Source organism: Hydra vulgaris, chromosome 03 (genome assembly GCF_038396675.1).
Source record: "Hydra vulgaris chromosome 03, alternate assembly HydraT2T_AEP".
Taxonomy (NCBI): Eukaryota; Metazoa; Cnidaria; class Hydrozoa; order Anthoathecata; family Hydridae; genus Hydra; species Hydra vulgaris.
Genome location: NC_088922.1, coordinates 53,554,277 through 53,582,270, shown reverse-complemented (window position 1 = coordinate 53,582,270; position 27,994 = coordinate 53,554,277). Strand labels below are relative to the sequence as shown.

General features: G+C 31.1%; 2 protein-coding genes across 2 annotated transcripts; both read right to left on the bottom strand.

Annotated features, from left to right (window-relative positions):
• Positions 1 to 9: 9 nt before the first annotated feature.
• LOC100207237 (uncharacterized) lies at positions 10 to 27,994 on the bottom strand. Its single transcript, XM_065793677.1, has 14 exons — positions 27,536 to 27,994; positions 27,121 to 27,411; positions 9,846 to 10,139; positions 9,264 to 9,554; positions 8,113 to 8,406; positions 7,531 to 7,821; positions 6,380 to 6,673; positions 5,798 to 6,088; positions 4,647 to 4,940; positions 4,065 to 4,355; positions 2,914 to 3,207; positions 2,332 to 2,622; positions 1,181 to 1,474; positions 10 to 889 (listed from the first exon to the last, which is right to left on the bottom strand). The coding sequence occupies exons 1-14, from the start codon at positions 27,886 to 27,888 to the stop codon at positions 607 to 609; spliced, it is 4,146 nt and encodes a 1,381-aa protein (XP_065649749.1). The 5' UTR covers positions 27,889 to 27,994; the 3' UTR covers positions 10 to 606.
• Positions 11,492 to 14,383, bottom strand: LOC136078265 (uncharacterized). The gene is made up of 2 exons (XM_065793676.1): positions 12,876 to 14,383; positions 11,492 to 12,799 (listed from the first exon to the last, which is right to left on the bottom strand). The coding sequence occupies exons 1-2, from the start codon at positions 12,879 to 12,881 to the stop codon at positions 11,939 to 11,941; spliced, it is 867 nt and encodes a 288-aa protein (XP_065649748.1). The 5' UTR covers positions 12,882 to 14,383; the 3' UTR covers positions 11,492 to 11,938.

Below are 27,994 nucleotides of genomic sequence, written 5' to 3'. Positions count from 1 at the left end.
AAAAAGGGATTAATAAATTAATCTTTTCACTTATATAAATTACTTTTAATAGATATATCTACAAAAATAATATTCAAGCGAAAATCACATAACGGAAAATGTTAATAGCAACAAAATAATATTTTTAAACATAACTCCACTTTTAAACGCAAGTAGCGCGTTGACAAAGACTGTTATATATAATTAGTATTATTATTATTACTATTATAATTAGTAAGACATGAAGAAATTTTATTATAAAAAAATAATTCGCCAAGTATTTTTTAAATTCTTAAATATGCCCAGCTATAAAAGACGGGGACATACCGATACAATAAAACTGCATGGAACATAACCTTAAAACATGTTCTTATTTTAAAAATGATGAATTTGATTATAAAAATATTCAATAATCAAATAATCAAATAAACGAAAAATAAAATTAAAAAAGAATTCAGAAAACTCAGTACAAACATAAAAACTGAATCTAAAGCATAATCCTAAAAAAAAACTGCATAGACCAATAAAGAATTAAAAAATAAATAGAAACACGTGTCAAGCAAGAAATAACTACTTTTTCAATAAAAAAAAAAAAATTAAAGTCTATTGACAAAAAAGCAAATCAGCTCAAGCACAATCAATAACATAAACATCATTAGCCCAAGGACCTCCTTTGCCATCTGCATGACAGTCACCTGACGCTCCATACTTTTTGTATGCAATACCACTGCCAGCTGCGCACCATCCACCATCTTGAACAGCAAAGTATGCGAAATTGCGCTGTTTAGCTGCTGTGTAACATTTTTTGATGGCATCAGCACGGTTTTTGTATGGACCATCCAAAATAGCAACTAAACCTTCCAATGTTGCAACAGCCCTATCAGCAGTATCTTTCCAGCAACCTGCGTAGCTGTAATGTGCAAACAAAAAAGATATAATTACGTGCAAATAACAAAACACAAATTAACAGCACTGAAAATAACAACTCTACGCATTTACCGCAAAACAAGTCATTTCATAACAAAACCCAATTAGAATAAGAAAGACGCGTTCGCGAAAAAAAAAATTATCTTGACGTTTTTATGCATACTAAAAGTCTGGACAAAAAAAAGAAGCAAGATATATTCACTTAGTGAAACTTGAACAGTTAGTTCAAACAAAAACATTGACTGACGCACAATAAATTCTCAAGTATACATACTTATATGGCAGTTTCTCAGCGATTTTGTATACTTGGTTTGCCCATGGACCTCCCTTTCCGTCTCCTTTGCAGTCGTTTGAAGCGCCGTATTTTTTGTACGATTCTCCGTTGCCGGCTGCACACCAGCCTCCGTTTTGAACTGCAAACACTGTAAACCCTCTTAGTTTAGCGGCCTCGTAACATTTTTTAATAGCATCTGCACGATTTGTGTAATCCGAACCATCCAGAAGTGCTACTGAACCTTCTAAAGTCGCTACAGCTCTGTCAGCAGTGTCTTTCCAGCATCCCAAATTTCTGTGTTAGAAACAAAAACAAAGTAAAGAAAAAATGTGTGCATATGTGTATAAACGTATAAAATTAAAAAAAGTGCAAACACTAACATAAAACAATACATCACACATCTATATTTAAATGCTGCGCTACACCGAAAAAACAAAATGCGATTACAACCAACTTGTGATCGTTTATAATATGGTTGAGAAAACACCTGCTTTAAACAAACAACATTTTTGACTAATAGCGTCTTTGCAACTAGAATCACATCTTCACATAAAAGAGCACGCCACTTTGACATAAATTTGAGCATTCATGCAAGAACGATCCAACTGCAATACCGCAGCTTTAGGATAATTTAAAAGGCATTGAATTCGATAAGAACGAATTCTGCTGTAAACTGTCAAACCGAAATTAAAACGACAACAACAGCAACAACAACAAGCACATTCAACATATATTTTAACGTTCGCATCTTTGTTCCTAACACTCAATATAACGATTTATATAACGATTATATAAACATTTTCACTTGAACTTTTAAAAGAAAATTCGAAAAACATGCGAAGCCCTTTGCATCGTTCTTGCATGTATAGCAGACCAATTGTTGTGATGATTTATTGCGCTTAAAATGATCGTCTCATCTAATATGTCATTTCAGTTTTTATTCAAACAGCTAAGACAAGCCACTGATATCGATAAAACTACGCTAAGTTGAATCAGGTTTAACAGAACCCCCCCTACGCTGACAAAACCCTGGAACGCTCAAACTTAAGCAACAAACAGAACAGTAAACACAGCAGCTTTTAAAAAACTTAATTTTTTCAACATAACTACACGCACAACCATTGAACTTGACTTAGAACACAATAACATACCCGAACGGCAAAGCGTCTTTAATTATGTAAACATCATTAGCCCAAGGACCTCCTTTGCCATCTGCATGGCAGTCACCTGACGCTCCATACTTTTTGTATGCAATACCACTGCCAGCTGCGCACCATCCACCATCTTGAACAGCAAAGTATGCGAAATTGCGCTGTTTAGCTGCTGTGTAACATTTTTTGATGGCATCAGCACGGTTTTTGTATGGACCATCCAAAATAGCAACTAAACCTTCCAATGTTGCAACAGCCCTATCAGCAGTATCTTTCCAGCAACCTGCGTAGCTGTAATGTGCAAACAAAAAAGATATAATTACGTGCAAATAACAAAACACAAATTAACAGCACTGAAAATAACAACTCTACGCATTTACCGCAAAACAAGTCATTTCATAACAAAACCCAATTAGAATAAGAAAGACGCGTTCGCGAAAAAAAAAATTATCTTGACGTTTTTATGCATACTAAAAGTCTGGACAAAAAAAAGAAGCAAGATATATTCACTTAGTGAAACTTGAACAGTTAGTTCAAACAAAAACATTGACTGACGCACAATAAATTCTCAAGTATACATACTTATATGGCAGTTTCTCAGCGATTTTGTATACTTGGTTTGCCCATGGACCTCCCTTTCCGTCTCCTTTGCAGTCGTTTGAAGCGCCGTATTTTTTGTACGATTCTCCGTTGCCGGCTGCACACCAGCCTCCGTTTTGAACTGCAAACACTGTAAACCCTCTTAGTTTAGCGGCCTCGTAACATTTTTTAATAGCATCTGCACGATTTGTGTAATCCGAACCATCCAGAAGTGCTACTGAACCTTCTAAAGTCGCTACAGCTCTGTCAGCAGTGTCTTTCCAGCATCCCAAATTTCTGTGTTAGAAACAAAAACAAAGTAAAGAAAAAATGTGTGCATATGTGTATAAACGTATAAAATTAAAAAAAGTGCAAACACTAACATAAAACAATACATCACACATCTATATTTAAATGCTGCGCTACACCGAAAAAACAAAATGCGATTACAACCAACTTGTGATCGTTTATAATATGGTTGAGAAAACACCTGCTTTAAACAAACAACATTTTTGACTAATAGCGTCTTTGCAACTAGAATCACATCTTCACATAAAAGAGCACGCCACTTTGACATAAATTTGAGCATTCATGCAAGAACGATCCAACTGCAATACCGCAGCTTTAGGATAATTTAAAAGGCATTGAATTCGATAAGAACGAATTCTGCTGTAAACTGTCAAACCGAAATTAAAACGACAACAACAGCAACAACAACAAGCACATTCAACATATATTTTAACGTTCGCATCTTTGTTCCTAACACTCAATATAACGATTTATATAACGATTATATAAACATTTTCACTTGAACTTTTAAAAGAAAATTCGAAAAACATGCGAAGCCCTTTGCATCGTTCTTGCATGTATAGCAGACCAATTGTTGTGATGATTTATTGCGCTTAAAATGATCGTCTCATCTAATATGTCATTTCAGTTTTTATTCAAACAGCTAAGACAAGCCACTGATATCGATAAAACTACGCTAAGTTGAATCAGGTTTAACAGAACCCCCCCTACGCTGACAAAACCCTGGAACGCTCAAACTTAAGCAACAAACAGAACAGTAAACACAGCAGCTTTTAAAAAACTTAATTTTTTCAACATAACTACACGCACAACCATTGAACTTGACTTAGAACACAATAACATACCCGAACGGCAAAGCGTCTTTAATTATGTAAACATCATTAGCCCAAGGACCTCCTTTGCCATCTGCATGGCAGTCACCTGACGCTCCATACTTTTTGTATGCAATACCACTGCCAGCTGCGCACCATCCACCATCTTGAACAGCAAAGTATGCGAAATTGCGCTGTTTAGCTGCTGTGTAACATTTTTTGATGGCATCAGCACGGTTTTTGTATGGACCATCCAAAATAGCAACTAAACCTTCCAATGTTGCAACAGCCCTATCAGCAGTATCTTTCCAGCAACCTGCGTAGCTGTAATGTGCAAACAAAAAAGATATAATTACGTGCAAATAACAAAACACAAATTAACAGCACTGAAAATAACAACTCTACGCATTTACCGCAAAACAAGTCATTTCATAACAAAACCCAATTAGAATAAGAAAGACGCGTTCGCGAAAAAAAAAATTATCTTGACGTTTTTATGCATACTAAAAGTCTGGACAAAAAAAAGAAGCAAGATATATTCACTTAGTGAAACTTGAACAGTTAGTTCAAACAAAAACATTGACTGACGCACAATAAATTCTCAAGTATACATACTTATATGGCAGTTTCTCAGCGATTTTGTATACTTGGTTTGCCCATGGACCTCCCTTTCCGTCTCCTTTGCAGTCGTTTGAAGCGCCGTATTTTTTGTACGATTCTCCGTTGCCGGCTGCACACCAGCCTCCGTTTTGAACTGCAAACACTGTAAACCCTCTTAGTTTAGCGGCCTCGTAACATTTTTTAATAGCATCTGCACGATTTGTGTAATCCGAACCATCCAGAAGTGCTACTGAACCTTCTAAAGTCGCTACAGCTCTGTCAGCAGTGTCTTTCCAGCATCCCAAATTTCTGTGTTAGAAACAAAAACAAAGTAAAGAAAAAATGTGTGCATATGTGTATAAACGTATAAAATTAAAAAAAGTGCAAACACTAACATAAAACAATACATCACACATCTATATTTAAATGCTGCGCTACACCGAAAAAACAAAATGCGATTACAACCAACTTGTGATCGTTTATAATATGGTTGAGAAAACACCTGCTTTAAACAAACAACATTTTTGACTAATAGCGTCTTTGCAACTAGAATCACATCTTCACATAAAAGAGCACGCCACTTTGACATAAATTTGAGCATTCATGCAAGAACGATCCAACTGCAATACCGCAGCTTTAGGATAATTTAAAAGGCATTGAATTCGATAAGAACGAATTCTGCTGTAAACTGTCAAACCGAAATTAAAACGACAACAACAGCAACAACAACAAGCACATTCAACATATATTTTAACGTTCGCATCTTTGTTCCTAACACTCAATATAACGATTTATATAACGATTATATAAACATTTTCACTTGAACTTTTAAAAGAAAATTCGAAAAACATGCGAAGCCCTTTGCATCGTTCTTGCATGTATAGCAGACCAATTGTTGTGATGATTTATTGCGCTTAAAATGATCGTCTCATCTAATATGTCATTTCAGTTTTTATTCAAACAGCTAAGACAAGCCACTGATATCGATAAAACTACGCTAAGTTGAATCAGGTTTAACAGAACCCCCCCTACGCTGACAAAACCCTGGAACGCTCAAACTTAAGCAACAAACAGAACAGTAAACACAGCAGCTTTTAAAAAACTTAATTTTTTCAACATAACTACACGCACAACCATTGAACTTGACTTAGAACACAATAACATACCCGAACGGCAAAGCGTCTTTAATTATGTAAACATCATTAGCCCAAGGACCTCCTTTGCCATCTGCATGGCAGTCACCTGACGCTCCATACTTTTTGTATGCAATACCACTGCCAGCTGCGCACCATCCACCATCTTGAACAGCAAAGTATGCGAAATTGCGCTGTTTAGCTGCTGTGTAACATTTTTTGATGGCATCAGCACGGTTTTTGTATGGACCATCCAAAATAGCAACTAAACCTTCCAATGTTGCAACAGCCCTATCAGCAGTATCTTTCCAGCAACCTGCGTAGCTGTAATGTGCAAACAAAAAAGATATAATTACGTGCAAATAACAAAACACAAATTAACAGCACTGAAAATAACAACTCTACGCATTTACCGCAAAACAAGTCATTTCATAACAAAACCCAATTAGAATAAGAAAGACGCGTTCGCGAAAAAAAAAATTATCTTGACGTTTTTTTGCATACTAAAAGTCTGGACAAAAAAAAGAAGCAAGATATATTCACTTAGTGAAACTTGAACAGTTAGTTCAAACAAAAACATTGACTGACGCACAATAAATTCTCAAGTATACATACTTATATGGCAGTTTCTCAGCGATTTTGTATACTTGGTTTGCCCATGGACCTCCCTTTCCGTCTCCTTTGCAGTCGTTTGAAGCGCCGTATTTTTTGTACGATTCTCCGTTGCCGGCTGCACACCAGCCTCCGTTTTGAACTGCAAACACTGTAAACCCTCTTAGTTTAGCGGCCTCGTAACATTTTTTAATAGCATCTGCACGATTTGTGTAATCCGAACCATCCAGAAGTGCTACTGAACCTTCTAAAGTCGCTACAGCTCTGTCAGCAGTGTCTTTCCAGCATCCCAAATTTCTGTGTTAGAAACAAAAACAAAGTAAAGAAAAAATGTGTGCATATGTGTATAAACGTATAAAATTAAAAAAAGTGCAAACACTAACATAAAACAATACATCACACATCTATATTTAAATGCTGCGCTACACCGAAAAAACAAAATGCGATTACAACCAACTTGTGATCGTTTATAATATGGTTGAGAAAACACCTGCTTTAAACAAACAACATTTTTGACTAATAGCGTCTTTGCAACTAGAATCACATCTTCACATAAAAGAGCACGCCACTTTGACATAAATTTGAGCATTCATGCAAGAACGATCCAACTGCAATACCGCAGCTTTAGGATAATTTAAAAGGCATTGAATTCGATAAGAACGAATTCTGCTGTAAACTGTCAAACCGAAATTAAAACGACAACAACAGCAACAACAACAAGCACATTCAACATATATTTTAACGTTCGCATCTTTGTTCCTAACACTCAATATAACGATTTATATAACGATTATATAAACATTTTCACTTGAACTTTTAAAAGAAAATTCGAAAAACATGCGAAGCCCTTTGCATCGTTCTTGCATGTATAGCAGACCAATTGTTGTGATGATTTATTGCGCTTAAAATGATCGTCTCATCTAATATGTCATTTCAGTTTTTATTCAAACAGCTAAGACAAGCCACTGATATCGATAAAACTACGCTAAGTTGAATCAGGTTTAACAGAACCCCCCCTACGCTGACAAAACCCTGGAACGCTCAAACTTAAGCAACAAACAGAACAGTAAACACAGCAGCTTTTAAAAAACTTAATTTTTTCAACATAACTACACGCACAACCATTGAACTTGACTTAGAACACAATAACATACCCGAACGGCAAAGCGTCTTTAATTATGTAAACATCATTAGCCCAAGGACCTCCTTTGCCATCTGCATGGCAGTCACCTGACGCTCCATACTTTTTGTATGCAATACCACTGCCAGCTGCGCACCATCCACCATCTTGAACAGCAAAGTATGCGAAATTGCGCTGTTTAGCTGCTGTGTAACATTTTTTGATGGCATCAGCACGGTTTTTGTATGGACCATCCAAAATAGCAACTAAACCTTCCAATGTTGCAACAGCCCTATCAGCAGTATCTTTCCAGCAACCTGCGTAGCTGTAATGTGCAAACAAAAAAGATATAATTACGTGCAAATAACAAAACACAAATTAACAGCACTGAAAATAACAACTCTACGCATTTACCGCAAAACAAGTCATTTCATAACAAAACCCAATTAGAATAAGAAAGACGCGTTCGCGAAAAAAAAAATTATCTTGACGTTTTTATGCATACTAAAAGTCTGGACAAAAAAAAGAAGCAAGATATATTCACTTAGTGAAACTTGAACAGTTAGTTCAAACAAAAACATTGACTGACGCACAATAAATTCTCAAGTATACATACTTATATGGCAGTTTCTCAGCGATTTTGTATACTTGGTTTGCCCATGGACCTCCCTTTCCGTCTCCTTTGCAGTCGTTTGAAGCGCCGTATTTTTTGTACGATTCTCCGTTGCCGGCTGCACACCAGCCTCCGTTTTGAACTGCAAACACTGTAAACCCTCTTAGTTTAGCGGCCTCGTAACATTTTTTAATAGCATCTGCACGATTTGTGTAATCCGAACCATCCAGAAGTGCTACTGAACCTTCTAAAGTCGCTACAGCTCTGTCAGCAGTGTCTTTCCAGCATCCCAAATTTCTGTGTTAGAAACAAAAACAAAGTAAAGAAAAAATGTGTGCATATGTGTATAAACGTATAAAATTAAAAAAAGTGCAAACACTAACATAAAACAATACATCACACATCTATATTTAAATGCTGCGCTACACCGAAAAAACAAAATGCGATTACAACCAACTTGTGATCGTTTATAATATGGTTGAGAAAACACCTGCTTTAAACAAACAACATTTTTGACTAATAGCGTCTTTGCAACTAGAATCACATCTTCACATAAAAGAGCACGCCACTTTGACATAAATTTGAGCATTCATGCAAGAACGATCCAACTGCAATACCGCAGCTTTAGGATAATTTAAAAGGCATTGAATTCGATAAGAACGAATTCTGCTGTAAACTGTCAAACCGAAATTAAAACGACAACAACAGCAACAACAACAAGCACATTCAACATATATTTTAACGTTCGCATCTTTGTTCCTAACACTCAATATAACGATTTATATAACGATTATATAAACATTTTCACTTGAACTTTTAAAAGAAAATTCGAAAAACATGCGAAGCCCTTTGCATCGTTCTTGCATGTATAGCAGACCAATTGTTGTGATGATTTATTGCGCTTAAAATGATCGTCTCATCTAATATGTCATTTCAGTTTTTATTCAAACAGCTAAGACAAGCCACTGATATCGATAAAACTACGCTAAGTTGAATCAGGTTTAACAGAACCCCCCCTACGCTGACAAAACCCTGGAACGCTCAAACTTAAGCAACAAACAGAACAGTAAACACAGCAGCTTTTAAAAAACTTAATTTTTTCAACATAACTACACGCACAACCATTGAACTTGACTTAGAACACAATAACATACCCGAACGGCAAAGCGTCTTTAATTATGTAAACATCATTAGCCCAAGGACCTCCTTTGCCATCTGCATGGCAGTCACCTGACGCTCCATACTTTTTGTATGCAATACCACTGCCAGCTGCGCACCATCCACCATCTTGAACAGCAAAGTATGCGAAATTGCGCTGTTTAGCTGCTGTGTAACATTTTTTGATGGCATCAGCACGGTTTTTGTATGGACCATCCAAAATAGCAACTAAACCTTCCAATGTTGCAACAGCCCTATCAGCAGTATCTTTCCAGCAACCTGCGTAGCTGTAATGTGCAAACAAAAAAGATATAATTACGTGCAAATAACAAAACACAAATTAACAGCACTGAAAATAACAACTCTACGCATTTACCGCAAAACAAGTCATTTCATAACAAAACCCAATTAGAATAAGAAAGACGCGTTCGCGAAAAAAAAAATTATCTTGACGTTTTTATGCATACTAAAAGTCTGGACAAAAAAAAGAAGCAAGATATATTCACTTAGTGAAACTTGAACAGTTAGTTCAAACAAAAACATTGACTGACGCACAATAAATTCTCAAGTATACATACTTATATGGCAGTTTCTCAGCGATTTTGTATACTTGGTTTGCCCATGGACCTCCCTTTCCGTCTCCTTTGCAGTCGTTTGAAGCGCCGTATTTTTTGTACGATTCTCCGTTGCCGGCTGCACACCAGCCTCCGTTTTGAACTGCAAACACTGTAAACCCTCTTAGTTTAGCGGCCTCGTAACATTTTTTAATAGCATCTGCACGATTTGTGTAATCCGAACCATCCAGAAGTGCTACTGAACCTTCTAAAGTCGCTACAGCTCTGTCAGCAGTGTCTTTCCAGCATCCCAAATTTCTGTGTTAGAAACAAAAACAATAATAATAACAGTATATATATATATTTATTCATATATATATTTATATATATATATATATATTTATTTTTAAATATATATATGAATATATATATATATATGTATATATATATATATATATATATATATATATATATATATATATATATATAATTATATATATATATATTTATATATATGTGTATATATATATATGTTTATATATATATATATATATGTATATATATATATATGTATGTATATATATATATATTTATATATGTATATATGTATATATATATATATATATATACATGTATATATATATATTTATATATATATGTTTATATATATATATATATATATATATATATATATATATATATATATATATATATATATATATATATATATGAATATTAATTTATATATATGTATATTTATGTATATATATATATATATATATATATATATATATATATATATATATATATATATATATATATATATATATATATATATATATATATGTATATTAGGTTAGGTCAATTTTAGTTTCGCATATTGCATAATATTGCAGTAGTTAGAGACAGTTAAAATATGATTACTCTCAAAATTTGAGAGATTTTGGATGAAGAATCGCTTGCGGATTTAAATTCTAAGATTTGTGGATTATGCGAAAAAACGCCTTCAAAGGCATTATATGCAAAAATTGATGTTTTAAATATGTTCATATTCAATTTTTTCAAAATTAACTACATTTTTGAATAATTTAAGTTTATAATAATTTATAACAATTAAGCTAATTTTATAACAACTTGTTAACTATTAGAATATTTAAAAAGTGAAACTTTTATTCTTATATTTACATAAGAATATCAAAATAAACATTATTTTACATATTAAACATTTTGAACATGATTATATATATTTAGGAAAACATTTTAATTAATAAATATCATCATAAGAATGGAAATAATGCCCTTTGAAACATGGTTCACGCATCTTCCTGCTATGTAGTTTAGTGAAAATGCAGCTGTGTCGATTCTTGAATTCATAGACATATTGGGATGTTTTCGACACAAGTTTCACCGCTTGCTTAACACTCTGGGAGTGAGATGGAAAGTCGGGGATTTCAGGTTCAACATTATTGTCAATCATATATTGGATTTGCTCAATTGAAAAATTTTGTGTTGTTGGGGGCTCCGTAACGTTAGTATTGATGATGTCAACTAACTCATACCAATGATTAGCATTAAAATTAGTTTCCAGAATTTTCTTCAAATTTACTTCCAAACTTTTGTTGTTTACTCTATAAATATAAATCAAAGGCAATTACCACATTTTATGTGTCTTTTTTTTTTAATTTATTTTAGTTAATTATTAAAAAAATATTTAGGCCTTAGAGCCAGTAAGATTTGAAAACCAAAGTTTCGTATATTGCTGTCATTATGTTTTAGCATGGCATAAAGAATATTTTCAGGTTTTAGACACAATGCAGTGTTTTTAATGTTTTTTTAACAATATGTTTAACATCATCAGAAGGGAGATTATTTATTCTAGTAATAGTAGAAGAAATAAGGTGTGGGAATTCGTAAAATTTTGAAGATTTTTTTATTTCGAACCATGCTGGAGCGTAAACCTGAACAATAAAATATACACGTTTTTTTAAAGAAACGGTTGGTTGATTGTCTCTAGTATACAAACAAAGAAGGCAAATAGCTAGTGTTAACCACCTTGCATGGTTTAGCGGTCCAATTATATAGGCAGCCCAATTATCAGAAACTTTACCAATACCTATTCATTTGCAATATTCAAATAAAAGTCTTTGATCGCAACTAAGGTCTATTAGTATTTCTTCTGGAATATATTTATCTACAATTGGGTTTTCAATACATTCAAACAAAACTTGATTTCTATCCTTAATATTTTCAGCACATCTTTTGCCAAGTAGACCACTGAAGCTTCTTGGCCCGGTTGTGTCACCATCAAGTTTCACAATAAGAGCTCGTAACGGAAGTTCATATTGATGTAAGGCGCATCCAATTAGATGTAGTTTTCTTTTTAAAAACTTTTCTAGTTTTACAACTAAGCCACTTATTGGTCCAGTATTGGTAGCAGTATTATCAAGAAGAACAGCTTGTATACTTTCCAAACTGTTATGTTCTTGTAAAACACTGAACATTTCGGTAGCAAAAACTAAGCCTGTAGCACCAGTGACAGGAATCATCCTATGAGTCAAATAATTTCCACTCGATTCTCCATCTTCATAGGTAAATATGAGGTGATGTTCAGGTTTAATGCATTTCTTTATTACTTCAACTTGAGGTGAGTTTATTACTTTACTTGTTTTAGTTATCTGATTGAGCTTGCTATCAACCCCAAGACAAATTAACTGTTTTTTTTGTTCTGAGTCCACATCTTCACTAACAATTTTTACTTTTGACTTGGCCCTATCTAATTTGCATTTATCAATCAAAATATCTTTTATATTAACATCATTTTTCAGGAGATATTTTATGTCATATAGTAAAGCATTTGCAAGGGCTGCACCTATGTTTGACGAACACTCGTTTCTGACTAGTTCCATTGCAAATCTTGGAAGTTTAACCAAGTTGTATTTTCCAATAGGATTATTTATTGGTTTCCATTCACCTTCATCCTAAAAAAAGTTAGTAAAATAATATACTTTTTGTTTTATCTACAACAAATTTTTCATGTATTTATAAAATATTTACCTCCATAATGGTTAAATCACTTGTTTCTTCAATTAAGTTTACGTGTCTTATGAGGGATTCATCTTCATCAACTAGCTTATGAGATTTTTTTTTTTCGTTCTTTATCAAGCCTTTAAATCCTTTTTGACAGAAAATCTATCAACGGAAGAAAGTTGATATGCACTTTTTGGACCAATTTTTTTCCTCTGATCACAAAGATAAGCTCTGTCTTCAAGAGGTACTTTATTAATTTCAGAGCAAAGGCATACAATATGTTCTTCTATGCAATTTTCTTTATTACATGAAACTTTTCTGTCACTACAGGGAAACACATCTAATGAACAGGAACATGCAGAAATATCAAAAAGTTTGTCTAAGTTTGCATCAAGATTTCTTTTAGCGCTTGCTTTTCCGTGCTTGCGATTAATATCCTTAACAAGTACGAGAAGATCTTTAACTTTCCTATTAATAGATTTGTCCATTATAAGAGGTAAATTTGGGTTTACTGTAGCCCAAATTGATTTTATGTTACTGCTTGTTTGCTGAGTCACTAATACGATATCTGCATTTGGATTTATATGAACAAGGTAGTAATAGTACTGAATAACCTATCTAAAAGTGCTTGGATCTGTTATTGATAATTCACATGGGCCACCACAATACTTTTTTTCACTTTTCATCTGTGTAATTGTAGGCTTTACTTTTGTCGTTTCTTGTGGACTAATTATAAATGTAAACTGTATTAAAGTATAACACTTAGTGTCATGGGTAACAGCGTGATTTTTTAGTGGGGGTGAAAGCACCAAAAAAACCTAAAATATCAAAACTTACTATTAAAAATCGGCTTTGCTAAAAAATAAAGAAATAAAACCTATTTGAAAAAATTTGGGGGCCCATGGACCTCCATCATTTTCATTCAGGAATTGAGTAAAACCATTAGTTCCTCCGACTAAATTAAGTAAATCCATTAGTTCCTTCGAAAAGTTGCAAAACAAAAATTATTTAGTATAAACAGGTAAAAACATTACTCTAAATATAATAATCATAAGTATTTACCTTTGGTATTAAAAAATTTCTTTAATTTGCGATTATTTTTTTTTTGAACATACTTTTTAATACTTTATATTTAATTTTAAAACCAACTTTTAAATACAAACAAGATATAATACTTTTAAATACAAACAAAAACTTTTAAATACAAAAAAGATTTGCAAAATTTAAATTTAAATGCGTGTAAACGATTTAGCGAAAATTTATTGGCTTCTTAAAACTATTGCGCTTTTTAAGAAATCGTTTATTGGTTACTTTATAAATTAGAAACAAGATATTTTAAAACAAGATTATTATACTTAAAATAAAATATTTCAACATTTTAAATTAACAATTTAACAAAACTAGTCCAAAATTAAGACTTGAAATATAAATCAGCAAGCCATTTTTAAACCAGGATACTTGAGATTTGGCAAAACCTCATTTCTAACCTAGACTCAGTAACTGCAACATTACGCAACTTAAAATTAAAAAAAAAAGCTAAAATCGACCAACCCTAATGTATATATTTATATATGTATATATATATATAGACAAAATACAGAATTTATATCTTATATATCTATATATCTTATATATATATATATATATGTATATATAAATATATATATATATATATATATATATATATATATATATATATATATATATATATATATATATATATTTATTTATTTATTTATATACAGGAATTGAAGTAGGAGGGAACACAGTGGTACACCGTTTTTCCTTACCCAACAAATTTAGAATTTGTTCCGCGTTGTTAATTTATTTTAATAAAGAGATAAACGTCTAATTTATCTTATTAATGTGGTACATTGTTTTTAATTTTTGTGCTGATTTTATTGAAGTCAAATACACTAGTGGCCATAGAAATGGACACCTCTGTAAATTTTACCATTTTGCTTAGAAAAGTTGACATATTATGCATTTGGTGGATTTAATTATTTATTTTTATATTCAAACCACGTCATCTATTATTTGGCTTATTGGAAATCGCAAATTTTAATCATTTATATTAGTATTAAACCTAATTTTGGATTATTACCTTTAATTGGTATCAAAAATGAGTCATTGCTCTGCTAATGGGTTTCACTAGTAAAAGGTGAATGTCTCATTATATTTGTGCTTTGGTGAAAATTATTCTATATATTGTGATGATTAATAGTTAATTACGTTATTAATTAACATTTATATCCATAAATCTTTTAAGCTCTTTTAAGCTATAAATACAAGATTATTGTTTTGTAGTCATTTAGTTGAGTATTAACAATTGCTGGTGTAAAGTTGACAGCGCTCTTGAAGATTTAGTGCGTTTTTTAAAATTTTACTTTTATTTACAATGGCGAAAGGATATTGGTCACCTACAAAGCGATGCAAAGCTGTTACATTACGTGGAAAAGGTTATTCGTACAAGGAAATCGCTAAAAAGTTGGGAAATGGAGCAACAAAATCTGGAGTGAGGAAGGTGTGCGAAAGGTTTAAGGCAACCAATACCTTCAAAAATATGCCAAAAAATGGAAAAATTAAGAAGACAACTGCGAACGATGACAGGATGATAATGAGGCTTGCACTTAAGAACCGAAAAGCAACTTGAGCTAAAATTAAAAATGATTTAAAGGCCCCCAGAGTTTCGGCTAGTTTAAGAACAATTTGCCGAAGGCTTTTTGAAAATGGTTTAAAAGCAAGAAGGCCCAGAAAAAAACCATATTTAAACAAAAAACAATAAAAGAATTGTTTGATTTGGGCAAAAGAACACAAGGAGTGGACAAAGGAAGACTGAGCAAGAGTTATTTGGAGTGATGAAAGCAAGATTTCCATTTTTGGAAGCGATGGAATCAATTATGTGAGAAGAAGACCCGGTGAAGATCTTTTACCTGAGTGCACATTGGTTACAATGAAGCATCCCATAAGTGTAATGGTTTGGGGATGCATGACCAGAGATACTGTGGGTCGTATCCACATTGTGGATGGTATTTTAAAAGCCAAAAAATACCAAGAAAACATATTAGAAGCCAAATTACTCCCATCGATTGATGATTTGTTTGAGGGCAAAACAGAAACCTGTGTGTTCCAGAAGGACAGTGCTATATGCCACACCGCAAAAACTGTCAAAAATTGGTTTAAAGCCATAAAGATAAATGTTTTGAAGTGGCCTGGAAACAGTTCTGACCTGAATCCGATAAAAAACCTGTGGTCTTGACTGAAAAAACTTGTAAGGAAAGAAAAACCTGGGAACAAGCGACAATTAATAGAGGCCATAATCAAGTCCTGGCTTCACGTGATCAGCACTGAAGATTTTGGCAATTTAGTGGACTCAATGCCTCGTAGGATTGCTGCAGTAATAAAAAATAATGGATATCCAACAAAATATTAAGTTTTTTTTTTATAAGCCATTTTTTCAATAACATGTTTTGTGAGCTGTAAAACGTAAATTTACCATATTTTGCTACTTTGTCATTAAATTGTTATATTTTTATATTAAAATTGTGAATTTTAATCAAAATTTAAGTTTTTTTTAATCTAAACACATCAAAAAATAATAATCAATAAGTAATAATCGTAAGAGCATGCTAACCAAAATCCACCTAACAAAAAACACCTACAGCAAAAATTTGAAGGACTGATTCCGCACCCAAATGGGCTATTGTGCATCCCTTTGAACAAACAATTTGAACTTTTTAACACTGCTCCACTTAATTTCCTATTGTACTTTAACCCCTGTATACATATACATAATATATATTAAAAAAATGTGTATATATATATATATATATATATATAGTTCTATAGATTGTTGCATTTGGGAAGTACAGAAGGAAAAAAATGAGTCTTACGCCAACACATGTCACTTTTAATTACTTTTGACTTTCGTCCAACATTTGCATGTTATCAGAAAGTAAAAACCATTAATTTAATTACAAATTAATCGTTTTTTAAAAACACCGCAAAAACGCTAATTTAATTGACCAGAATGTTTTTAAAAACATTCTGAACCTTTTTAAAACATTCTGAATATTTTTAAAACATTCTGAATGTTTTTAACAATATAAACAATATTTTTATTTTTATTTTTTTTAATAAAATGTTTTTATTTTTATTTTTTTTACTGTAAATCATGCGAGGAGTGTTGCTACATCGACTATCTTATAGCCTGACTCGCAACAAAGTGCTGCTACATCGACTGACAAATAGCCTGATTCGAAACAGAGTGTTGCTACATCGACTATCTTATAGCCTGACTCGCAACAAAGTGCTGCTACATTGACTGACAAATAGTCTGACTCACAATGGAGTGCTGCTACATCGACTGACAAATAGCCTGACTCAAAACGGAGTGTTGCTACATCGACTATCTTATAGCCTGACTTGCAAGTGAGTGCTGCTACTTCAACTGAGGGTTTTGGTGGGGGCAGGCAGTCTATCAAGTAATAAAAAAAAATTCCGGTCTTGTATTTTAATTTTTACTTTTTGTCAACAAAATACGGAAAAACTTTCTGACAACCAGTTAAGGGTTATATATATATATATATATATATATATATATATATATATATATATATATATATATATATAATATATATATATATATATATATATATATATATATATATATATATATATATATATATATATATATATATATATATATATATATATATATATATAACGTACAAAACCAACAACACATGGCTAGGATTTGATAAGGACATAAAAAATCTATCTAATGTTTTAAAAAATAACCAACATCCACCTAAAATAATTGAAAACACTGAAATTAAATTATTTGTTGATAAAAAGTTAAATCCATCTGTGATAAATAGTATTGATAACCATAATATAAGATGTTATAAGCTTCCATTTATAGGTTTTTACTCAAATTTTACTAAACCTAAAGTTAATAAAATCATTAAAAAATATTGTAAAGATGTTAAAATTAATTTAATTTTCACTACCAACAAATTACAAAACAGTTTATTATAAAAGATCCACTTCCTAAGCTGCTCAAATCCAATGTTGTTTACAAATTTTCTTGTGCTGGATGTAATGCCAGTTATATTGGAGAAACCTCCAGACACTTAATTGTAAAACTGTTAATTGTAAAATCCAAGTAACTACAGGTAAAGAAAACATCAGATGCATATGGAAACTTTATATAATTATGTTATTAATATACATTAGGGTAGATCATCATTGCATTTTTTTCATTCAAATTGGTTTGGATAGCAAAATAATATTGCTCTAAAACTAAAATTTTGAAACTCAAAATTTTATGCAGTAGCATGATTATGTTAGCACAAGATGAATTTCTTATGATCAATACACATTTTTTAAATGCCATTTTTTGTGTACTTTTATAAAAATACTTATTTAAAGAAGTTCTATGAAAAAAAAAAGAGTTTATTGATCAATTAATCCTACATATTCCATTTATTTTCTGAAGCAAAGTGTAGAATATACTTTTTAGATTTTTGCTCTAATGTATCCGTCTCTTCTCATTTCTCCAGATACAGATGCGGCTGCTTTTGTAACCAATTGAACATATCTTCCTACATTTTGAGAATGGCATACAAAATCAGCTTTTGGATATTTTGTATTGCATTTTCAATGAAATCATTACTTAACTCTTTTAACATAGATGGTAAAGTCCTAGGGTGTTCCTCCCAATTTACAATTTAAAATTTGAAGCTGTGCATCGCCTCGCAAATTTAATTCTTCTAGCTGATAACTCTCTAATTTCTTTTCATTTATTCATCAACATTGAAATAAAAATATTTTCTGGGTCACTAAAATATGCATTTCTTTGAATTCATTTATCAACTATAAGTCAATCGCTTTAAGAAAGAAAGCAAGAGAATTGAACTAGGTGCCAAAAGTGTTTTGCCCCTATGTAACATTGAGGCTCCAGTTTTTTAAAGAACCACACAAGTGCATAACCTCAAAGAATGTAATCAGTAGGTATTACAAACTCGGTAAAAGGAGGAGAGCTTGCAACATACAAATGATGGATTTAATATCGCCCATCAAGAATGAACCAATGGGCCTGGCTTTTTTTTCAGACTTTCTTTCGCCTCACCTAATTCTATTGACTTGCACATGTTATAAAGATACTGTTGATCTTTGCTAATATAATTTGTCAAAACCTCATGTAGAACGTTTGGTAAGTTATTCTGTCTGGCATTAAATTTGATAATTTGCAATTTGAGACAATTTGCAAATGCTTTCCCAATGTTGCTACTAAATGCAGTAGGTCCTGAAGTGGTGCCATCTAAATGCAATACTAAATTTCTCAATGATAGTTCATTAAAATGGAACATATACACTAACCATTGAACTAAATATCCCAAATGCAGTTCGAGCAACCTTATTACACCATTGTTTACACCAGCATTTACATTAGCTCCATCAAAGCTAATAGCTAACACATTATCAAGTGATATTTTATTTTCATCAAAAAACCTATAACAGCATTCTTGATATTTGTCGATGATGCACTTGATGGAGAAATATGACCAAGAAAAATCAAAGGAGGTTCTTCAATATGATATGTTCCTCAGTAATTATGTCTTTACTGTTAGTTGTTAATGCACAAAGAATTTTATCTTTTCTCCTATCAAAGAAAATTGATTTTCGCCTACTGAACACATAGCTAACTTTGCTTTGTGATAATGTAGTTCTAAGCAATTGTATTTGACACCTTAACTTGGTTTGGTCTATGATAGCTTTTCTGTCATGTTTTTTTATAAATAAATATAATAGTTTTATTCAATTTCCAAACTAAAATTCTAAAAATAGATTTAAATTCAATAAATCATATACTAAAGTCCATTTATTTGATATATATGTGGATATTGGTAATCTATATAATATTAATAATACAACAGTCTTTATATACTATTAGTATACTAATCTTTATATACTCATAAATAGTAAACTTTTCCACAATTTTTTTTTTTAAATAAATAAATAACAATAATTTAAAAAATTTTTAATTAGAATCACTACAATTTATATAGTAATAAATAGTAAATTACTATGTAAATTAAAATGATAAGAAAAGCTTAAAAATGCCTAAAACAAATAAATAATAATTTAAAAAAGTGTTAGTTTGAATCAGTAAATAGATAATTAGTTTATAATTTAATACTGGTTTATAAATCCAGACAAAGTTTTATTTCTGAAAAAATTGAAAAAATTATGATCAAATACCAATACCTAAATACCAATAAAAAGCCTAAAAATGCACACTATAAGTCCCTCATTTCTTTTCTATTTTTGTTATAACATCTAATGGTAACAATTTCTCACAATTTAAAAAAAACTATAATTAAGGTCTTTTAGCAACAAATGAAGATAAAAAAAAGTTAGTTTTTTTTTTCCATTCAACTTTTATTGTTCATGAGCAACAATTTACACTACTCAAGGTTAAATTTTATAATCAAATTACTATGTAAAAATAATAATAAAAAGCATAAAAATATACAAATTAAGGCTCCCTCGCGGCAAAGGAAGACATTAAGAAAATCGAAAATACTAATATATATTGTACGGTTAATTTTTATTTTGATAAATTGTAATCTTGATTTTAAAAAAATATATTGCAAGCTTACTTTGTAAGCGGTAACAATCGTACTTTGTTTCTGATTAAGCGTATATTTAGTCGGGACTACTTGAACATCGCTCTTTAAATATTTTGAGAGTATTTAAATTTATGATAGTTTCAATGAATGTCTTAAAATTCAGGTTTTAACACGCCTAAAAAATTAACTTTATAAAATTAATCTTTTGTAATTAAATGTTTTAGTAAATTATACAAATATAAAATCATTTTTTATAATTTAGAAGTATTTTTTATGATAAATGTAAATTTTTTTTAAATAAATTGTACGATAAATGCTACAAAAACATAACTTTTATTAATAATCATTAAATTTTTAAAAAATTAAATAAAAATAATAAATAAATAATTAAATAAAAAAATAATAAAACATAATAAAAATAATAAATAAACATATAATAACTTACGGGCAACTGAACATAAACATAAGTATAAAGCTAATTAAGAGTAGATGAACACCATGCCAGAATTTTAAATTAAAAGTAAACATACAGTTAATAAAGTGACTTATTGATGAACCAGAACAACGCTAGAGGTTCATACAGAACAAAAACACACAAATTTATTAAAAAGCGTACTCACTAAACATCATCAGTAGTATTGTGAAGCAGTTCTTCTTCCTCTTCGTAAACTATTTTTACCTTTTTTTTAACCATAAAAGTTAAAAACACCTAAAAAATTTTCTTTTTAGTTCAACTTGATCAATAAAAATTTGCGGTATATTTGTGGGTTTGGAGCATTTTTTTTAGAGAGGGTATGCAAGAGAATACAACTCATTTTGTATATGTTTAGGTTTAATTTGTTATATTTTTAACAAATTTGATACTTTTTGCAGTTTATCATTCATAGTCAAATAGAGTTGGTTAGTATCATTATTAGATAAGAACAAATTGGTATAATCTGCAAACATGATACTTAAAAAATTTGAGGCTTTATAAAAGTTATGAACCTAACTAACTTTTTATAGAAATATTTGTGGTGCGGAACACCACAAATACTTTTTACAATATATTATGATATATATTATTATAATAGACAAACTGCTTTTGATTTTATAAATATCTTTGAAACCATTTTAAAACTTAGCTATTTATTCTGTAATGTTCAAGTTTATGGAGCAAAACCTCGTGATCTACAGTATCAAAGGCTTTAATAGATCAATAAAAATGCCTAATCCAAATTAAGAATTTTCAAAAAAAATAGGAGATTTTGAGTATAAACTGAATAATTGCATGTTCAGTTGAGTTATTTTTTTAAAACCAAATAAATTTTTGTATAATAGATTGTTATTGAAATATACAATCTAAAGTTGTATATTTAATGTAATTACTAATATTAGTTCTATCACCATCTTTGAAAATTAGAATTTATTAAAAATTAGCAATTTTCAACAGATCATGAAAAAAATTTTGACCAATAGATATTTTAAAAACTTTAAATAGAATAACTTTTAACTGTTCATAACACTCTACAATTACGTTTTTATTAATTTTATCAGTTCCTGTTGCTTTGTTTTTTTTAAAGAGATTCTTAGGCTTTTTCAAATTTTTCAAAGAATAAATCAGAAAATAGCTCATTAGAATAAATGTAATTATCCGGAGGTAGGAAATTAATAAATAAGCCTTTGGTTTTGGAAATCTTTTTACATGTTTAGACCAATTTTGATAAAAAATGTGTTAAATTCTTGAGCTATAATATTGGGCTCATATAAGCTTTTGTTATCAAATTTAGTCATCTGGGGTATGGAGTTTGAGGACTACTTTTTGTTTTCCAATGATATCTATTATGACTTCCTAAGTTCGTTATTTTTAGGGTAATTTTAAAGTTAAGCGGCCTAAAATAATTTTATTTTTTTGCTTTTTAAACATTAGGAATATTAAGTTACAGACTTGCATGAAACATTTGTACCCTTTCTATTTTTATAGGGCTGATCAGATTGTCTTAGCTGCTTTTTTACATTCTGTGTCCAAGTTTTAGGTGCATGCTTTACCTTAAAATTTTTTTATTGTTTTTTTGTAATAAAAACTTCCGCAGCTACCATTTTGAGGTAAATAACTTTTGATTGGATAAAACGGAGGTAGCACATAATTTTAATTTCTTACCAGGATTAAGGAGATATAACAAAATGCAATGCCAAGTTTAGTAAGTTATTATTTATTTTTTTTGTTACCGATTTATTTGTAAAAAATAAATATTTTATCTATAAAAAGAAAAAAAATTCAACTAACTCAATTTTTTTGATTTGTGGAGATAAGAAAATAATTCTAACCTCCGAAATAGTGGGAACGAGTAGCAAATAGTATATTAATGAGGATCTAATACTATTTGATTATGAGGATAATACTATTCGTTAAACAAATAGTACTATTCGTTTAGCGAATAGAATAAGGTAATAGTTATAAGGTACCAACATTGCGAAGCTCATTGCCGAAAATCGAAGTTTTATTGTTTATATTATCCTACGAAGATATTAACTATAAAAATAAGAATGGTTAAAAATCTGATTATGGTAAGTTTGGATATCCATAAAGGACGTCACGCTAAGTTTAACTAATGGCAAACAGTAGGAGAATGTTGGCTCTCGTGCGCAGATATTTTAGAGTATTATAGCGTCTGGTGTTCAATGAAAATCTCCGCGGAAGGGAGTTAATAAACTTCTACTTCTGGTTAGCAGAGCCGTAGTGAAGGGGTGGCGAACGAGGCCACAGCCATGGGCGGCAAATTAGCAAGGCGGCAAATTTCAAAATTTAATAAACATTTTTTAATATATGAAATGTTTTAAAGACGCCTCAAAACCAAAATAATTTTAATTTGCGTTTCAAAATCTTTGGACATGCCTCATAATTTTTTTCCCACCTTCATACAAATTAAAATAATTTCCCATGTGAAATTAAAACATTAATTAAAAAAAAATTAAATAATTAAAACAAAATCTGAAAGGCAGTGGAATATATATTAACGAAGATTTCGCTAAAGAAACTATGGAAAAGAGATAGAAACTATGGGAAGAAGTGAAAAAACTGCGCAATCAAGGTAAATACTAAATATAACTAAATTAATTGTCGCAAATTTAAAAAATAACTTAATTTTTTTTTAAGCCTAAGAATTAATTACTCTTACAAATGGCTAAACAAACAATAGATTTTGGAACGCAACACTTTAATGTTTTTAAAACTACAAATAATGTTTTACTTAATGACTTTTACGACCCAGATTTGCAATTTTTTAATGAAAATGATTTTAACTCGCAGTTTTTTGACTTGAGAAGTTTTAAAAAAGAAATCGAGGCAAAATAATTGCATTTGTATTTGTTGATTGCACCTAGTCGCACACAGAAACTTTCATTCTTTCATTGTCAAGAAAAGTAAAATATTTTGAAATAAAAGTTTTAAAATCTATTATGTCACCATCAAAAAAAAGAATAAAGCTATCTGGTTCAGCTTTCAAAAAGTTAAAAAAGCAACGACTTTAAAGTGACAAAAAATTACAAACGTTGTTTGCAAAATGGATTAAAAAAAGCGAAGATCAAACAGAACAACCAGGTAAAAATATTTTTATTGATGGATTTCAATAAAAATATTTTTACCTGGAGTCAAAATCACAAATAAATTTAATTAAAAAACTTAGCAAACTAAGCCATGTCATTTTCAATATTACAATGGAAAAAATGTTGATATAGTTTATTTTTACAGCGCAAAAAAGTCCAGTTTTTTTTCGATGTGATGATGAACAGTTACTGCAAAATAATGAAGTCAACCAAAATGCAGTTATAACAAATCTGTTAGAATTCAAGTTTGATGATCCACCAACTTGGTCCAAAATTAATGACAGTCTAAGATGTTCTTTGGTTAAACATGGTGCTAAACAAGACAAGAGAGAAGTCTATTCTACCACATCAACATCATCAGAAAATTGACATTTCAGTTCTAGATGGTTTGAAAAAAATCTTCCTAATGGGGAAAAAGTTAATCGTCAATGGTTGTTATACAGTGCATCAAAAAAATCTTTGTTTTGCTTTCCATGTATCCTTTTTTCAAACACAAAGACAAGCAAGTTTGCAGATACATCAAAAGGTTTTTCAGAATAAAAACAACTAAACCCTCGAATCCCTGAACACGAGAATAGCTGTGAACAGAATAGCTGAACACGAGAATAGCTGTGAGAAAGTGTTTCACTTCATGGAAAGAAATGGAAAAAAATCTGAGAGAGGGAAGATCTTTAAACAAGGACATTCAAAATGCCATCCAAACTGAAAAAGAAAAGTGGCGAAATATTCTAAAAGTTGTTATAGATTCAATTATGTTCTGCGCTAAAAACAAATTGGCTTTTCGAGGCAGTTCCAATATTATTGGTGAGCCAAACAGTGGAATCTTTCTCAACACAATTGAACTAATAGCACGCTATCATCATCCTTTAGCAGAACACATAACGAATGTTAAACTTAAGCCGAAATCTGTTAGTTACTTTTCCCCACAAATTCAGAATGAACTAATTTAACTTCTTGGCAGAAAGGGGAAAAGCGAGATAGTCACGAGAATTAAAAAAGCCAAATATTATTCAATTTTATTTGATTGCACTCCTGATCTTTCTCACAAAGAACAAATGTCAGAAATAATCCGATATGTTTTTGTCACTGATGGAGAATGTTCTATTGAATAGAGTTTTCTGGATTTCATCGAGTCTCATCAAAAAACTGGAGTTGGTCTGGCTTCAGAAATATTATTCAGCTTAAATAAAGATGAATGAAACATCGAAAATTGCTGAAGTCAAGGTTATGACAATGGAGCCAACATGTCTGGAAAATATTCTGATGTTCAAACCCAAATAACTGAAAAAAATGATTTAGCACGGTATGTGCCTTGCGCAGCTCACACTCTAAATCTTGTAGGAGTCCATTCAGCAGAAATTTCCCCATTTATGATTACAGTTTTTGGAAAGGTTCAAAAAAATTCAATTTCTTCTCAACTTCTACTACCAGATGAGACAAACTGATGAAAACACTTGAAGTCACCCTAAAAAGTCAAAGTGAAACACGCTGGTCTGCCTAAAAGGAGGCTATCCATTCACTAAATAATCAAATCACAAATGTTTGCAATGTTTTACAAGAAATTAGTAATGATTCTCTGCTAAATGCTGAAACAAGGTCCGGAGCTAGAGAGATTTTGATTCAAGTTGATTTTGAGTTTCTTTGCTGGCTTGACCTTTGAAACATGATACTTACATTAATTGACAGAAGGAATCGCAGCTTACAATCAAAAAATATGACAATTAATATCGCATCAAAAAAATTGCTAGTCTGATTGCTTCTATACAAAACCTTCGAGACAGGGGCATTCATAACAGCATGAAAAAAGCTGAAATAATATCAAAAGATCTTGACATTGAAGCTAGCTTTCCAATCAAAAGAAAACGAAAAGCAAAAAGGATGTTTGATGATGAAACAAGGGGAGAAAGTTCACACATACCTCCAGAAAAAGATTTTGAAATTAATTGTAATATAGTCTTTAACAGTATAATTACACAATTACACTGGAGATTTGAAATAATGGCTGAGATTTCATCAGATTTTAAGTTTCTAAATGGTAACTCTCTTGCAAGTATGTCAGTTGAAGATCTTAAGAAATGTGGAGATAAACTTTGTCAAAATAATGTACGTGATCATAATGCTAATGAATTTCTATCTGAAATTGAAAGCTTTAAGTTTCAAGCCAGTGTCCTGATTCCAGATTTAAAAAACGCAAATCCATTGAAAATCTTGCAATTTATGCACACCTATTCTTTGACTGAGGCATACCCTTTCATTGAAATTGCTCTTAGAATCTTTCTCACACTACCCGTCACTGTGGCATCATGTGAACGTAGCTTTAGCAAACTTAAGCTTTTGAAAAATTATCTAAGATTCTCCATGGGTCAAGAACGTTTGACTAATCTTGCCATTTTGTCAATTGAAAATCCCCTAGCAAAATCTCTGTTACAATGAAATTATTGATAACTTTGCATCATTGAAAGCTAGAAAAATAAATTTTGTTTGAATGTGTCTAATTTTAATATTTATTAAAAAAACTAATGCCTGGTAATTTTTTCAATGACTTTCAACCACAAAGCACGATTTAAAGTTGATTTTAAATGTGCTTTAAGGAGGTTTATCAAAATTTGAATCAAATAAAACATTAAAAAAATTATTGAATTTGAGGCGGCATTTTTTCTCCTTGCCCGAAAGGATTTTTGATCTCACTACGGCCCTGTTGGTTAGTAATTAAGTTCTGAATGACGTCCTTTATGGACGACCCCTTTTATATCCAAACTATTACCCAATTGTTTGTAATGTTTTGCAAAATTAAGTCAGACATGCATTATTAACAAACATGACAGAAAAAAAACAAGGTTGACATTATCTTTATCTTTGCAATTATGGAAATTCAAAATAAAAAGTTTTTCAGAGTAAATAATTATTTAAAGACACAATCTTCTTACTGACATATTGATTTATTTTTTAACTTAATATTGTTTAAATGACAATGGTGTTTAGATAACTAATGGAAGTCAAGACCACAATCAAAATCACGAATGGGATTTTAAATATGAAAAATAACTTACTGAAATAATGAAGTCGCTTTAATTTTGTAAACATCGTTAGCCCAAGGACCTCCTTTTCCATCTCCTTTACAATCGCAAGAATCTCCGTATTTTTTATAAGCAACACTATTGCCAGCTGCACACCACCCGCCATCTTGTACTGCAAAGTATTCAAAACTGAGCTGCTTGGCTGCTGTGTAACATTTTTCAATTGCATCTGCGCGATTCTTATAAAAACCGTCTAAAATAGTTACTAAACCTTCCAAAGTTGCAACAGCTCTGTCAGCAGAATCTTTCCAGCAGCCAACATGACTATGTTAAAAAAAAACTTATTAGACTGTAAATTAAGTATGCACACCTTGCACTATTAATACTTAAAATATTTTGAAATTTTATCTCAATAACCAAAATAGCAATACTTAAAATATATACTAACTTAAACGGTAAATTCTCAGTAATTTTATATACTTGATTTGCCCAAGGACCTCCCTTTCCGTCTTCTTTACAGTCGCCTGATGATCCATACTTTTTGTAAGATTCTCCGTTATTAGCTGCACACCAACCACCATCCTGGATTGCAAATATTGCAAACCCTCGTTGTTTAGAAACTTCGTAACATTTTTTAACTGCATCCGCACGATTTTTGTAGGGACCATCAAGTATTGTTGTTAAACCTTCCAAAGTTGCTACTGCTCTGTCTGCTGTGTCTTTCCAACAACCAAGGTTTTCATAGTGCGCGTTTGCTGTTATAAAATGAAAAAAACCATATATCCACAGGCGCATCCACATAGTGAAATTTCAAGTGATTTGAATTTAGAAACAACTATTTCAATTAAAGTAGTTCATGCATAGTTAAAAAAAACTAATATCTTCTCCTGGAGTTAAGCTTAACTAT